General features: G+C 32.1%; 1 protein-coding gene across 1 annotated transcript; it reads right to left on the reverse strand.

The window, feature by feature from the left end:
- Positions 1–9,047: 9,047 nt before the first annotated feature.
- On the reverse strand, positions 9,048–13,819 carry LOC111903860 (synaptotagmin-2). Its single transcript, XM_023899608.3, has 11 exons — positions 13,339–13,819; positions 11,830–11,928; positions 11,533–11,583; positions 11,309–11,432; positions 11,080–11,198; positions 10,848–10,949; positions 10,450–10,601; positions 10,113–10,359; positions 9,680–10,030; positions 9,466–9,597; positions 9,048–9,377 (listed from the first exon to the last, which is right to left on the reverse strand). The coding sequence occupies exons 1-11, from the start codon at positions 13,447–13,449 to the stop codon at positions 9,246–9,248; spliced, it is 1,620 nt and encodes a 539-aa protein (XP_023755376.1). The 5' UTR covers positions 13,450–13,819; the 3' UTR covers positions 9,048–9,245.
- Positions 13,820–16,042: the final 2,223 nt, after the last annotated feature.

A 16,042-nucleotide genomic window follows, 5' to 3' on the forward strand; every position in this document is an offset into this window, starting at 1 on the left:
CACTGACCTTTCGTTAAGAACATGTCAATGGGCTTCCATCGGCATGCATTCGTTTTTAGGCCATGCACATTAGATCGTACATATATGGGTACCAATGTCATAAATAAAAGTAAGTACCTCAACCACTTGTTTTTATTGATCATAAACTCTTAGTACACTACATATAAAAACATATTTATAGCAATTATTCATTGACGTCTAGGAAAATATGTGATTATAATAAGTTATATATACTTAGATATGTGATAATGGTTGTCTAATGATATCTAAAAGATGTAAAAGAGCTACAAACATTATTGTATTTTCAAATATTCTCACTTATATATTTGAACAAAAAGATTTATTAGTTATATATAAATCTATACTTATATAACCGTACTAGGTTATAACCCGTGTAAACCACAGTAGGTTTGTATGTTTAAAATATATTTAAAATTATTATATAGACAAAAAAAAAATTATTAAATGTCAATAAAAAATACAACATATTATCGACCGTAAGTAATCTTGAATAAAAATATAATCACAATACATGTATTTGATATTTAGTTTAAATGGATGATCAGCTAAAGAATGCAATTACGATAATATATCCTTTATTTATTAGGATACATTAAAAACTTGAGAGATTTAATATAAATTTGAATTGTTAGACACCATATAATTCGAAATTGTTATTAGGATAAGATTTTTTATTTTCAAAATTTGAGTTGATATTGTTTGGTTACCAAAATAAACAGGATATCTTAGAATAATATCAGGTGTCAAAGAAACATGCTAGAAAAATAACATGTGACATTTTTACGTTTCATTTATTAGTTGAGGTATAAATATATAAGTTATTTTCATTTAGTTTTTATTGATTTATTTAACACGTAGCAATCTAAAAAATTAAAGACCGTTATATCAATATCTAATCTAATCTAAAGTGGTAATATATGTGTGATTTTACAATTTGGTTATATTATGTGGGGGAAAGCAACTTGGATTTACTGATCACAAACACCATAAAAATACTTTGATTATTTTAAATAACATATTGTAAAGTGTGCTTACAAAAATGTTCATGTGTGCAAACCACTAACAATCCATAGTACCAACATCAACATAAGAAGATTGCCCAAGGATTACATGATGAAGGACGTGTTAAAGGGGAAGGTCAGGAGATACATTTTGTCTTAGGTTTATTGGGTTTAAATATCACATATAAACACAATATAATAACAATAAACTAAAGGAGTTTGGTGTCTATCCATTAGATTAATAGTTGTCTTTTATTATCTTTGTATTTATCTTTATTAGTCTGGTTGTTATCTTCTGATTAAATACAGAGACTTTGATTGTATTCCTATTTAAGCTCGTTCTTGATTAATGAAATATCAAGAACCTATTCCATAAGGTTCTTTATGGTATCAGAGTGTGTCTAATAGATCCGTCTCATCTATCATCGATGCCAGTGTTATCATAACCGGAGGAGATTCGTCGCAACCAAAGAATGATGGGAACGCCATATGTGGAAGATGTATCTATGATACTGGAAAGACGTTAAGCAATTCTAATGAAAATGAGAGATTCTATGAGTTTTTGATGGACCTTGACACCGTTTTCTCGACCATAAAACACAAATATTAGCATCGAAACCTACCCCCACTCTAGGAACCGCTTATCACCTTGTAGCAGAAGATGAACAACAAATAGCCATATCCGCCACAAGAAAACCAACACAGGAGGCGGCTGCTTTTCAAAGCTTCACGAACCGACGTGAATGGTCAGACGACTCTTCATCACAAAACAATAGAGGAGCCACTAAGGATATAAAGTGTGGCAGTAGAGATGAAGTGTAGCAATGCATTTTTTATGGTAAACTTGGACACAATAAGGAGGGTTGTTTCAAATGTATTAGTTACCCAGAATTGTAGACAGGGAAATGGAAGAAAGATAAGGGGGATCCAAGGTTTCTTTGGTTAATATTAAGCCAATTCAAATGCATGTCATGACCAACGAACAATATCAAGGTCTCCTCAAACACTTCATGAAGGACACAAGTAATTCAAAAGATGTTTCCAATCCCAATGTAAACATGGTTGGTAAGAAAGTTCCTAATAGGTCTTGGATTATTGATACAGGTGTTACGAACCATATGACAAGTGATCAAACCTTCCCTGACAAGAAAGTATAATGTAATCATGAGTTATCGCCATACCTAATGGCAAATTCATTCCTGGTGAAGGGAAGGGATCATGTGATTTACCAAATGGGATAAAAGTTGGGAATGTGTTATACATTCCAAGTTTTAAGTGCAACCTTCTTTCGTAGTTGTATAAATGGAGAATTAAATCATGCAGTAACCTTTTATCCTGGATTTTGTCTTGTACATGGCTTACACAAGAAGAACTTGATTAGAGTGGGTGAGTGCAAAGGTCGTCTTTATTGAATGCAATTGGTGATAGATGAAAAAAAAAAGCTTTGATGACTGCGTTGGAGATTAAATTTGGTATAAGAGATTTGGGCATGCTTCTGAATCAAAATTACGTCAAGTTGAGTTTTTAGAAAAAAAAAATTTGCAAGTGAAGTGATAGGGTTTTCGATTCATGTGTAAAGTTTAAACATACAAGACTCCTTTTTCTTAATAGTTTTATTAAAACGACTTCATGTTTCAATTTAATACATTGTGATATATGGGGAAACTATCGTACACCTTCACTCACACGGGTACACTATTTTTAACCGTTGTTGACGATTTTAGTAGAGAAGTATGGGTAGTCTTGCTTAAACACAAACATGAAGCCAACCATCACATGGTTACTTTGTGCAATATTATTGAAACACAATTTGGAAGAAATGTTAAGAGGATAATGAGTGAAAACGGAAGGGAATTCACATCTGGTTTCATAAATGATTTCTATTCTTGTAAATGAGTTATACTTGAAACCTCTTTCTCTCACACCCCACAACATGATGGGGTAGTAAAATGAAAACCTATGGCATAAAAAAATCCCAAGGGTCACCCATTTGAAATGATCTCACCCGGACACACTTAACTACAGAGTTTTTATGTGATCTGCTGCCCTCACAACTTTAAAACATGTTGTGATAGGAAAGGTATGTCGACCCCTTATAAGGAATGTTTAGTACACCTACCCAACCGAGTGGGATCATGTGCAACCCACCTTCACTAAGTTGGGTGGTTCCAATATGGACAATATTATGATGCGTTCCATGGGGGATGTTACCAACAGTATCAGAGTTAGGGCATGGTTCGATGTGTTTGACAAAGACGTCGAAGCCTATAATGGGAAGGTGAGGGTGGGTAGCTACCTACACCTAATCCAACATTGGCTGGGAAGGTGAACTAAAAATTCCTTATAATGGGTGTGGATACCTTCCATGTCACAACACGTTTTAAAGTTGTTAAGGTAACAGATCCCATAAGAACTTTGTAGTTAACCGTGCCCGAGGGAGAGTGGTATCGGGAAGGGTGACCCCTAGGAAGTTTTTGTGTCAGAGCCCAAAGCAGACAATATTGTAATACGTGTCATAGGGGGTGTTACAAACAACAAAAGAACTGAAGAGTCTCTCTTTGGATCAAGTTTCTTCACTGTCATCTGACTTCTTATAATTTCTGGGATGTTTTATGAAAATGTATTGCTAGGTTATTTTTGGTTAATCTGTGTTCCGGAATATGTGATTCTGAATTTGATTGACATGAAATTTTGAAATCTTTCTCTACCATCTCATTGAAGATCACCAGATGAGGTACATCTTTCATACACGATTTCGTTTCATACCCATCTTAAAGCAATTTTTGTGCTTATTCCCATACTTTTTCTTCATGTGTTTATAGATGCAGAGTAGATTTGGGAGTTCCACCAATTTCTCTTCCTCTTGCTCTCATGACAAATACACCGCACAATGAAGAACACCTTCTTGATCGACATAATTTTCTCAATCATCTCTTTGTGTGATGATATGGGTGTGAAAGTTTTAGGTTTTTTTACTTCTACGATCTGGGTGTAATTAAATGTTAGTTTTTATTGTTTGTTTTCAATGAACTTAAAGAGAGAGAGAGAGAGAGAGAGAGAGAGAGAGAGAAAATGTGTATTATGATGTTCAAGGAATCGGTCTAACTTCCCTTGGAGAAGGCAACTCCACTACAATCGTTTATTTCATGCAGGCGTTGGGAGCTTTCTTGATATAACGTTAGAATAATTTGATTTAAGTCGATTGAGATGAAATGTTACGATTTGTTAACTTTAATATTTTTATTTATTTGTTTCAGGAGTTTTGAGGTATTTTATATGAATTAGGTACTAGAATGTAGTGACGTGGAGCTAACCTAGACGGTGATACTAACAATTTTGTTGAAACTAAACAGTTGTAGGAGTATGATGGATTCAAGTCATCTTTACAGGTAATTACTACAATTATAGTATTTGAGTAGATAAATTAGCGACAGGCCAACATAATCATGACATAGCAGGTTGTTAATGTTGTGGATGTTCATATTAGTAATGTACTTTCTTTTATTTGTTTCTTATGGCATCATACTTATATTCTTCCTATTATAACATCGTACTTTTAAAAACTCTATCAAAATATAACAATATCATCCAAACACAAAAATTTTATCTACTATATTTTGGTGAAAAAATTACAAGTGTGATGTTCTATTAAAAAAAATATTAAACGCAGAATGTTATATTTAGTTATTTCAAATTACAGTGTCTTAATAAAGAAAATATTATAATTACAATGTTGTTGTTGAAAAACTTATATGTAGGATGCTATACCACACAAAATAAATTAAAGTAAGTTGTTATTTCTTACATATATATATATATATATATATATATATATATATATATATATATATATATATATATTCTTTTTTGGTGTACTAATTTTATCCATTTCAATTTTGCAGCATAATCAACCTTTCCAACATAATTAGTCTGGGTCTCGGACAGCTGATGAGATCAACAAATCAATATCGGATAAGAAATTGTATTTATTTCCATTTCTTCCCATCATAACATCATGCATTTATTTTTTATCATTAGAAAAATATTATACTTCAAAAGATCTACTCATTTATGAAACTGCACTTTGAAAAATATATATAATACTAAAAATTGGTTTGAAGGCCCCGAGAGGGCGGTCCAGACGTGCCGAGGCCCCGACGAGCGGTCTAGATAGGCTGAAGGCCCCGAGAGGGCGGTCCAGACGTGCCGAGGCTCGGAGAGTGGGCCAGATAGACTGAAGGCCCGGTGCGGGCGGTCCAGTCATACTGTAGACTCAGAGAGTGGACCAAGTGGACTAAAGGCCTGGTGTGGGCGGACCAGGTGGACTGAAGGCCCGGTGCGGGCGGACCAGTCACACTGTAGACTCGAGATGCATGGTTGTTCTGTGTTTGTTATATGATATGTTTATGGTTGTATGAGGTTGGTATTTTGGGGGTAACTCATTAAGCCTTCGAGCTTACGTTTATCAATTATTGTTTCAGGTACAACGGATGTCCGCAGGAAGGCGAAGGCGTGACCGTACACTTCCTCGATTTATGATTATGATTTCTGGGAACTCTGATGCTTAAACTATTTTGAGAACACTTTGTAATAATTAATGGTATTTTGGATATTTAAAATTTTTTTAAATTGGCTTATTTTTTATGGATGTTACAAATTTATTGATTATACTTAATTTATTGATTTCAGTCGGTTCATAACTTCACATTCACGTTAGTTAATGAATCACTTAATTGATTTCAAACAATGAATTCATGGCCATTAGACTATTTCGCATCCACAACATAATTACAAATAATATATGAATCACTTAATTGATTTTACTTTTATTTTTGGAAATTTGTTATCGTTTCAAAATTAGTGTGTTACAATCTGATTTGAGGTTTTAGTTGTTGGAATGTTACAATTTGAGTTGAAGTATTAGTGTGTTACAAACTAAGTTAATTGTTCTTGGAATTATGTTTTCAAAATGGGTACACCGTACCAAATATTATGGTATACCATACCGGGAAGTATCGGATGTACCGAAATGAACCTACCCCCGACCGTACCCGATACATCCTCCCTAGCGAACCGCGTTCCCGATCCTCGTTCCCATACCGAAGGGTACCGCGAACTATGTGACTATGGACATTGTTATGGTTAGGTAGCTTTTTAAGTAGAATGTTATAACATGAGGGAATAAAAATAGGTTGCTATAATAAACAAATAAATAAAAATAAGTTGGTATTTATTGTTAGCTATAATGCAATGCTATAATTAGAGGTAGATTTTTCAAAGTACAATCTTATACCAAGAAAAAGATGGAGAGTACAAGGATCTAACAAAAACAAATGAAAATAGGATGCTATGATACACAAATAAGTGAAAATGAGGTTTGTATTTCTTATGTTTGTGCATGTCAGTTCAGACTGGGAAAGTGTGAAATATGAAAACAGATGTGATGTACACAACATTGAAATGTAAGTTGTCGATATACTTGCACTTAAAATCAATGCTTTTGTATACAATTGGTTGAATCCTGGTCTTTTCCGTTCGCGACAAAGCACGTAAATTCTTTTAGTTTGTCTTTATAATAATTGTATATTCAAGATTACTAGCAAAAAGTTTTGATGAAATTTATTTTATACGATGAGGTATGTATAAAAAGGTAAAACGCTTATAATATACTTTTGTTTAGTGTCTAATATGTTATCAAAATATCCGTTCATTAAATTGAAAAATTCACTGTTGTGACATAAATCTTATTAGTTGCGACCAAGGTATAAAAACACTTTGTGCTTTTTTGTCCTTTTTTGGAGGGTTAAACAATTAAAATGACTAACATTCTTTTCGCGCAATCTTCTACCATCATTTTCCTGAAATATGACTTTTTATATTTTTTTTTTCTTTGTTATTTTTATTAAAAAAAATTATGTGTTCAAATTCGTTTCCACAAAAGGGTCATAGAAAGACACCTAAAAGTATGGACCGATAAAAAGGTGTGCATTTTATAAGGAATCAAAAGGCAAAAAAGGAGTCAAAGAAAGTAACACTTTTAGGGGTTAGATTTTAGTGTTTTTAAAATAACTCTTGAGATTGCATAGTAATAAATTGAGTAATTACACGAATGGTCCATGTAGTTTAAGATAAACTTTAATTTTATTTTTTAACCCGAACATTACATATGCTTTGATTTGGTTTTAGTTTTGATACGGTCAAATTATATAACCATTTTAACCTTAATATTAATAATATTAAGTTAATAAGAAAATTGTTTATGAAACATATTGGCCCCACCAATTTTAGCATTTTTCTCAATACACTCGTATGTCAGTCTAATATAATGTTCTTTTTTCGTCGTTACGACCACACTCTATAATCTTTACCCTTCTCCACCGTCTACAACATCCACTTGCTAGAAAACTTGCACACATAAAAAAAAAATTCATCGAAGTATATGTACTCACCCCTCAGCCTCCTCCCAGTCCCCCATCTCCTTTCTATTCTCTGAAAAAATCATCGCTTTGTCATGTCCACCTCTTCTTCATCTTACCTGCAACCCATCAAATATTTATCTTATCAACAATTCATGAACAATAAAACAATAAACATCTGATTAAAAGAAAACCATACACAATTGATGAATAAGGAAACCAAAAATCAATGAACTATCTTAGATAGTTCCCACAATCATAACCCCAAAAAAATAGTAATAATAATAATAATAGTAACATAAACCGGAAATTTGATGAAACTGAAAATCAAAGTTTTGCACAATCTAAGATAGTTCTTACAAATTACACCCACATCGATGTTTAAACCTAGAAAAAAAAACTCCACATGTTTCTCGATTTTGTGCACTTGCTGAAACTAAAATTGATTTTGAATTGCACAAAAATCAGAAAAACACATACCTCCTCATTCGTCAAAAACCTAATACAACACACCCCCCCCCCCCCCCCCCCCCCTCCTCAAAACTATTGTGTGGGAGAGGAATATGATGTCGCAAGGAAAACTAAAATTCGTCAACAGATATCGACCCAGAGGAAATTCATTGATGCTTAAATTGATACCCCCATACACACACATACTTCTAGGGTTTGTATACGTTAATGAATTGTTGTAGCATAGATGAAGAAGATATTTGTTAGAGATGGAGTGGTGGCATAGATGAGCCATATTTATTTTTCGAAACCTATAAATAATAAATAAAAACTATAATTTATGAAAAAAAATAGATATATAAGGACATTATAGTCATTTTAAGTTTGGTAGATACTAAAAAAAAGGTTACAAAACCAATTCATAAGGATCATTCGGAGTTTAAAAAAAAAATTAGTTACGAAGCAATTAAGCATACAAGTATTTCAAACCACATGACAAGTTTATTTTAATAAATTTTACAATATATGTTCCGTCATATTAAAAAAAATAATATCATAACTTTAAGTTTCATCATTTCATAAAATTTAAGATATGCTACCTAAAACAAACTAGAAAAATATAGTTTTTTGAAGTTTATAAATAATTCATGTTTTAGTTACGATTAAAATTTAAGGACTATAATATTAGAATAAAAATATAGCCTTTTCAATACACTTTGCACAAATCTTGATATATTTAAACTTTCAATTCGAAAAATATAAGCTAAATTGACTCCATTTAAGATATATGAATCGAAATTATAATTACTACTAACATGTAACATGTTGCATGTGATCACCAGCCTAGCTGGTTGTGATGCATCCTGGGTTATAGGCCTTAGTGGATGAGGTCAAGAGTTCTACTCTTGGCTGAGCACACATTTTGGGGATTTTCCCTGGATTGGCGTTGGTTCGATTCTTCGTTCCCTTTGGTGGTGAGTGGTGCCCCTCTGGTGGCCCGCCAGATATTCCTGATCCATCGGGTCGAATTACCCTCAAAAAAAAAAAAAAAAACAACATGTAACATGTTGATGCGAAAATATTTAGAAATAAGATCTGAAGTAAACACCAAAGTAGTGACTACTATTATCAATTTATCATAAGAAGTAAAGCTTAAACGAGTCGCTAATAATCTGTACTTTTATAATAAATAACCCATAAAACATTTCATTTATTAGACATAACTTACACACTTCACAAGCCCAAAGTCAAATGACAACACGCCAAATACCATCAAACATTTAACTCGATGATGGTACAATCTTAAAAATTCCATATGTTCAAATTCTTTCTTCTCAAAAGACAATTTTACCCTTCTTTAAGATGATGTTCTCCATTGCAACTCCACTTGAAGCTTACCATTCCTCGAATCAATTAAGTTGTACTTTCCATTGATTCTCTTGTTGCTCACCACATCCCCAAGTTGTATATCCACATAACCCAATGTTTCCTAAATAATATGTACACATTATGTCAAATCACATAAAAAAAATCATCCTTTTAGGTGAAATTATAAGATTGATTCTTTCTTTATATACCTTGGGATGAATTAAACCCATCCTTGAAGAAGTACTCACGACTTCAAAATGCATCCTGTCGTTTGTTGGTGGCTCTTCTAAAGTAAATGAAAACTCCTCATCCCATCTCGGATCACGGTTTTTCTTCACAGGCTACATATCATATAAAACAAACTCTTCATCCCAAGTCATGGTAAAATGACGAATTTACCCTTGTTATAGAAAGGAAAATTACCTTCGTTCTTTTTTCTTCTCCTCTAAAAAGCATACGAACAGATGGATTGGTATGATGTTTGCCTTCAAGATCTTCGGCTTGATGGATTATAACAACAAGCAAACCTCCACCTTCTGGGGTTCCTTCTGGAGCCTTCTCGATCACTTCTCCATCTTTACTTTCAGCCGGGATTTGATCGTCTGTGAAAGGCTTATACACCAATTCAATCATGATTTGACCTCGAGATTTTTCGTTTTGTGTGTCGTTTGGGTCCATGTTTTTTAGAAGCTCAAGAGTCATAACTTTTGGTTCTTCCGGTGTTATTTCTTTTAGTGGTATGACATTCATCCCCATCTTGTCATGTTTCCCCACCTACATCATCCAGTTTTTGTTTGACCATAAAAGTCAAAATTATATATATAGTCAAGATTATAACATTCAAAAATCAAAATACCTGTTCCCAGTCATATACGATGATCTCAAGAGCTTGTGATTCCGGATCTTTCACAACTAAATGGAACTCCTCATTCCATTCCGGATTAAGGTTTTTGTGTTTGACAACGGTTTTCTTGGAGGGAAGCTTATCTTCGGTGAGCTTCAATTTTACATAAGGGTCCGAAGCACCCAAAATATCCTTCTTTTTCAGTTTCATCGCCCTCAAAACCTTTACATTCAGCATTCCAACTGGCCTCTTCATCGCTCTGACAATTTCATACATCAAATCAACAAAAAACAATTCGAATCGATCATATATATCAGATAATACGATTGGTTAATTGATTGATACTTACTTTGCAGGATCGAGTACTGGTACGACGAGTGTTTTAGGCCACAAATACATGTTTGCGACCTGGGTTTTGATAAGTTCCTGAACGAATCTGTACAAGCCAGGGATGGACATCAAATCGGCTCCGAGAAGTTTTAGTCCGAAATCAACGTGAGGCTGAAATTCGAAGAAAATTAGATATGAATCGCTAAATATAGGAAATATACTTTGATTCCATTGAGTTTTGAGGTGATAAATCATGAAACGATGAGAAATTATTGTTTTTGTGTTGCAGAAAAATGTGATAGCCGTATATACGTACACATACGATTCTAAGTTCTAACTGAAATTAACGCCTTTAATAACAATGAGTCATGAACGAATGGATATAACTACTAGGGTTTAGGATTTAGGTAAGGTTACCTTCTCCATGAGAGAAACGAGAATTTGACAGAAGCAAGGGAAGCTCGGAACTAATGGCTTTAAGGTGATACGAGGTGAAGCGAATACTTGCAAGTCCACCACCTGAGAAACGAAAAAAGCTCATATAATTTGAACATAAAAAGGGTATTTATGTCTTTTTCTTACTATTTTGAATAGAATAAAACTATTACAATTTTTTATCTATATACAGTATAATAATAATCATGGATACCTGAATAGTGGGTCTCAACCCGAAGGCCTTAACAGCAACATGAATGTTGGGATTAGCAGCCCATTTAAATGATGGTTCCATTATTAACTCCTTGTCATCCGTAGAATAAACTTTCATTCCTGTAAAAACAGACAACGTAACCATAAAATATTAAAATAAATAAATCAATTTTTACGTGTTAAATAAAAATAAAAATTCAAAACTCTGAATGTTTCCTACTATTAACAACCTTGAAATGTGGGTGGTAGGTTGCCTAATGTAAGTGTATCAAATTCGACTGCGTCTATTTTGTACTTTGGAATCTGCTCTTTTATGATCGGTTCTGCTATAGTCTTCACAGTCTTGCAAATCGCCTACAAGAAAAAATAAATAAATATGTATTTTGTTATTCATAGATAAATTTGTAGACCATTTATGCATGCTATTGATTAAAATTATAGACAAATCCACCACCTTGTCTAGATATGGCCACATTAGCTCGATAAACTTGTTGAGCCAATCAACCTGTATACGATAAAAGAGTGAATGTAAATAACCACATAACAATTTGCATTGACTTTTGGAAGTCAAACAAGTTACTTTTGGACGTTAGATATGAAAGAATAATCTGATAAATAAGTTATTTATCAGATTATTCTTTCAACGATTCAAGTTATTTATCAGCTGTCAGATAAATAACTTGGATGTTAGATTTTGAACCGGGAATGCAATATTAGATTCATATATCATAATAAAGAGAGGAATACATACCCGGTCATGGTCAGGATTTTTGACCCACATTGGTATTTCCGGAAGCATCTGTTCGAGGGACTTTGTATCTCGTTCAACTAACGGTCGTACTTTTGGTGTCTTGATATTCAAAGTAACAAAAACACACAATAAGTAATTAATTGACTTGATATATATATATATATTTAATCTAGAGTTCGATTTCATTTTCACCAAAACAATTTGAAAAAAAAAAAAAACTTTTCTCGCGCTTCATACATCCAAAAGGTTTACTATCACTGTTTTTTTTTTCAAACTGAATGAAATACTTTTTATGTTGAATCTACTTTGGTATTGGTAAATCACTAAATCTTTCAACTTTTGTTAAATTTCAGTAAAAAAAATGAACCATTTTGGACTCCAAACATGTTTTTTTACCTAGTTTGCAATGTGTAATCCCAAATTTATTTATTCTTTTACTTTTGATATAATATAAAGCTAGTGCCGAAACAAAACTAATTTAATAGTACAAAATATAATTTTTCAAACATTGTAGTCATGTAAATCTAAATTAAAAAGTTAGTTTGTTTCTTTTAATTATCAATAATATTTTTGTGATTCTACCTTTTTCTTAGTCTATGTAACAAAATATTATTATTTATTGATTAAATAGGTGTGAGACCTATGTTTACACATGTTTATTAAAAATAAAAGTTTAGTATAAAGTTGGAATGATAGAATCAATTGGATGCTTGATATTAGTTATTTAAGCTTTAATTCTAATATTAGGAGATTTGAAATGGAAAGGAAATAAACTATTATTAAACATTTATTTTGAAATTTAATAGATTTTAAATTTAAGAAAATAAAAATCACAAGAAAATGACAAGTAGAAAAAAAAAATTAAAAATCCTAAAATTGATATGTTTCAAATTCAATTATAACATTACATTTGACAATAATAATAATTTTTTTTATGTTAGATTTCATTTGTTTAACTTTTTGAAATTTCAAGAAGTGTCCAAAATAAATCAAGTCTCCAATTTCAAGAAAGCGTTTTTTATGATACTTTAGTCAAAAGTTAAATGTCCGTACAAGTGACATATATATATATATATATATATATATATATATATATATATATATATATATATATATATGCTATACAAAAATACAATTTATCTACTATAGTGATGTGGTCATTTTTATAATTATCTTTTTTCTTTTTATCAATTGATGATTTTTCCTAATTTATGTGAATGGCACAAAACTTATAGGTTTAAAAGATATTCCTATCTGTTGGTACTAAAATTGACTCGACCTTTTGGTAGAAATTGAGAAAAGAATGGATAAAAAGGACATTTCAATCCTTATTTCAGAATTAATTTAGAAATTAGATCAAAAATCCTATAACTGCAAAACCAAATACACATAAAACCCAAACTGAAACGTATTAGTTGACTTTGGAGAATCGACAATTACCATGAAAAGAATCATATAAATTACAGAAAGAAAGATCGAAGAAGATGAAGATAATACGATTATACGAACCTCAACATGAGTTGGTTGGTAGTAAATGAACAAGTAGTACCCAATCACAAGCCCAGTTGGAACTCCAATTCCAAAACCAAATGCCCCCATAATTGTGCTAACGACACCCATCTTCACTCCCAAATTCTGCCCCAAATCCCCTTTGCTAATCTAGTCTAATCACAACTGATTCTTCACAACACTTACCGAAGATTCTCGGTAAATAAGTTGTGACAGCTTACTGAAGAATGAAGATGAATCTGAGAGGCGAAGAGGAAGAACTAACAAACACAGGTCTCGTGTTAATTGGAATTCTGTCAGAAAAACACATAAATTATACAGAAAACTGTTTCTATTCGAGTTGGAAGAGGGAGAATGGATGGTTTTTTTGGATCCATTACCTAACGGATTTGGTGGGATTTAATGTGTGTGTCGGCAACAGTTTCTGTGCTCCCGTTTTGAATGAAGAGCAGTGTGTGTTCTGAGGTGATTGTGCGTGTGAGAGAGTCGTCGGATTGGTCACCATAAATATCTTCTTGATTCCCATTAAAACGGACACCATTAAAGCTAAGCTTTTTGTATTGTTTCGCATAGTGAATTTGCTATTTTTTAGTATTTTATATTATGTAAAGGGTCATATATTTCCCTTAAAATATATGTTTTATTTTTTATAAAATAAAAAAAGCACAAAGTCCCTTCAATAATGATTTTACATGTAGATTTGAGATTTGAGAATATCCACTTGAAAGTTTTTACTGATATTGATTAAATTATTAGTTAATTAGTTTATAACCCGTAGAAACCATGATTATAAATTAATTTAATTTTCATAGCAAAAAAATGCATAATTATTAATGAATTATTTTAAATAAATAATTTTAAATAATATGTTAATTAATAAATATACCAAATTTTAAAGTTAATTATAACTTCAAATTTAACATATAATTAAAAAAGTAAATGTTTCTATCAAAATTCTAAATTCTATTATTTAAAACTCTAACCTCATTAATTGTGATAGTGATTTGCATGATATATCTCTTTGACATCAGGGGCGGACCTAGTAGGTGTCCCGGTGTGGCACCGACAACACCTACTTTTTCTGTCCGCAGTGGAAAAAATTTCGATTTTTCGATTTTTTTTACCTTATTTTTCTACATCGGCAACACCTATTTCAAACTCGGCAACACCTACTGTGTATTCCTGCGTCCGCCCCTGTTTGACACATGACATAATATTAATGTGGAGTTGTATTAGAGTGACACATGACAAAATGATATTAAAACTATTCTTTTATTAATATAGAGATTTTGCTAACCTGACCAAACAAACGGAAATTCAAGGGCTAATCGTAAATATACCAAACTAGTTATTCTCCATGTTGCGTCGGATAACTCGTTTACAATTAATAAAACGAAAACTATAAAAAAAGTTATGTAAGCAACCAAAAACATAACTTTAATGCACATGATAACTATTTGCAATTTGTATATAAAATATGATTTACAAATGTCAACAATCCACATATGACACGGTGACGATTATACCATATCAAGTAGACCACAAAATTGTCAAAATAAAATTCGTTCCAAACAATTATATACGGAGGAGGCATTCGGAAATAAGGTTTAAAAATGTATCTTAAGGAAATTAATAAAAACGAAAACTACAAAAATAAATTATGTTAAGGAACATAACTTTAAAATATAGTAAGGGACCAAAACTACAAATTAAACAATAGTAATAATTTAACTTTAAAATTATGAATGATGAAAACTGTTAAATTAAAATTTATGTAGGATAAAAAGTGTAAATATGAGAATCTTTTATGACCAGAGGCAAAGTCACTATTTACAGAGAGATGTTTATTTTATATCTTAGTATTATATTTTTGTAAAAGCTGTAACATGATCTGGATTTAGCCTTTTTGGTCTGATAACATAAAAATTAAATGAACAGTGCCCTTGTGGGGGGGGGGGGGGGGGTGTATTGTCATTGTTTTTTAATAGATAAAACTTCAAAAATGGTCTTTATGGTTTTAAAAAATATCAAGTTTACTCCCTAATTTCAAAGAACCTCACAGATGGTCCCTGTGGTTTCAAAACTTTTAACATTTGGTCCTTTGAGCTAACTCCGTTAGATTTTAGCTGTTAACTATTATTTGATTATAATATTCGGAGGGTATTTCCGTCATTTTACTAAACAGGGGCCATTTATGATATTTTGTTTTTTTTAAAAGAAATATATTAAACCTAACCCCCCGACCCATTCTCTTCCTACCAGACTTATCTATGTCCCTGTCCTTCATCTTCATCATGTATGATAAGAAATCGAGGGTTTGGTATTTCGATTAACATCCTATGAACCATCCCATTAACATCCTTGACCACATAATCAGTCTTGAAGATATCAATTTTGCAAGCAACGAACTCGAGTGCAGTTTTGAGAAAACAAAGGGCTCCGATGAAATCATGTATGCGTATGTGAATTCAGAACTAAAATCAATTCCCTAGTGGGTGAAAGTCCTCTACAATTGTGTATGTGTGTGTGTGTGTGTTGGCTCTTGTACCTCCTGCGACTACAATGCACCATCTCCTTCGTTCCAATCAGGTTTAATCTGTTCAAGATTTGATTTGCAGGTGTGTTAATTTGATATGCTCATGTTTTGATTGCATTTTTCTGGTGGAAGCACTATGTTAGAAACAATTTTTTGATTTCAGTGTGT

This window comes from Lactuca sativa, chromosome 9 (genome assembly GCF_002870075.4).
Source record: "Lactuca sativa cultivar Salinas chromosome 9, Lsat_Salinas_v11, whole genome shotgun sequence".
Taxonomy (NCBI): domain Eukaryota; kingdom Viridiplantae; phylum Streptophyta; class Magnoliopsida; order Asterales; family Asteraceae; genus Lactuca; species Lactuca sativa.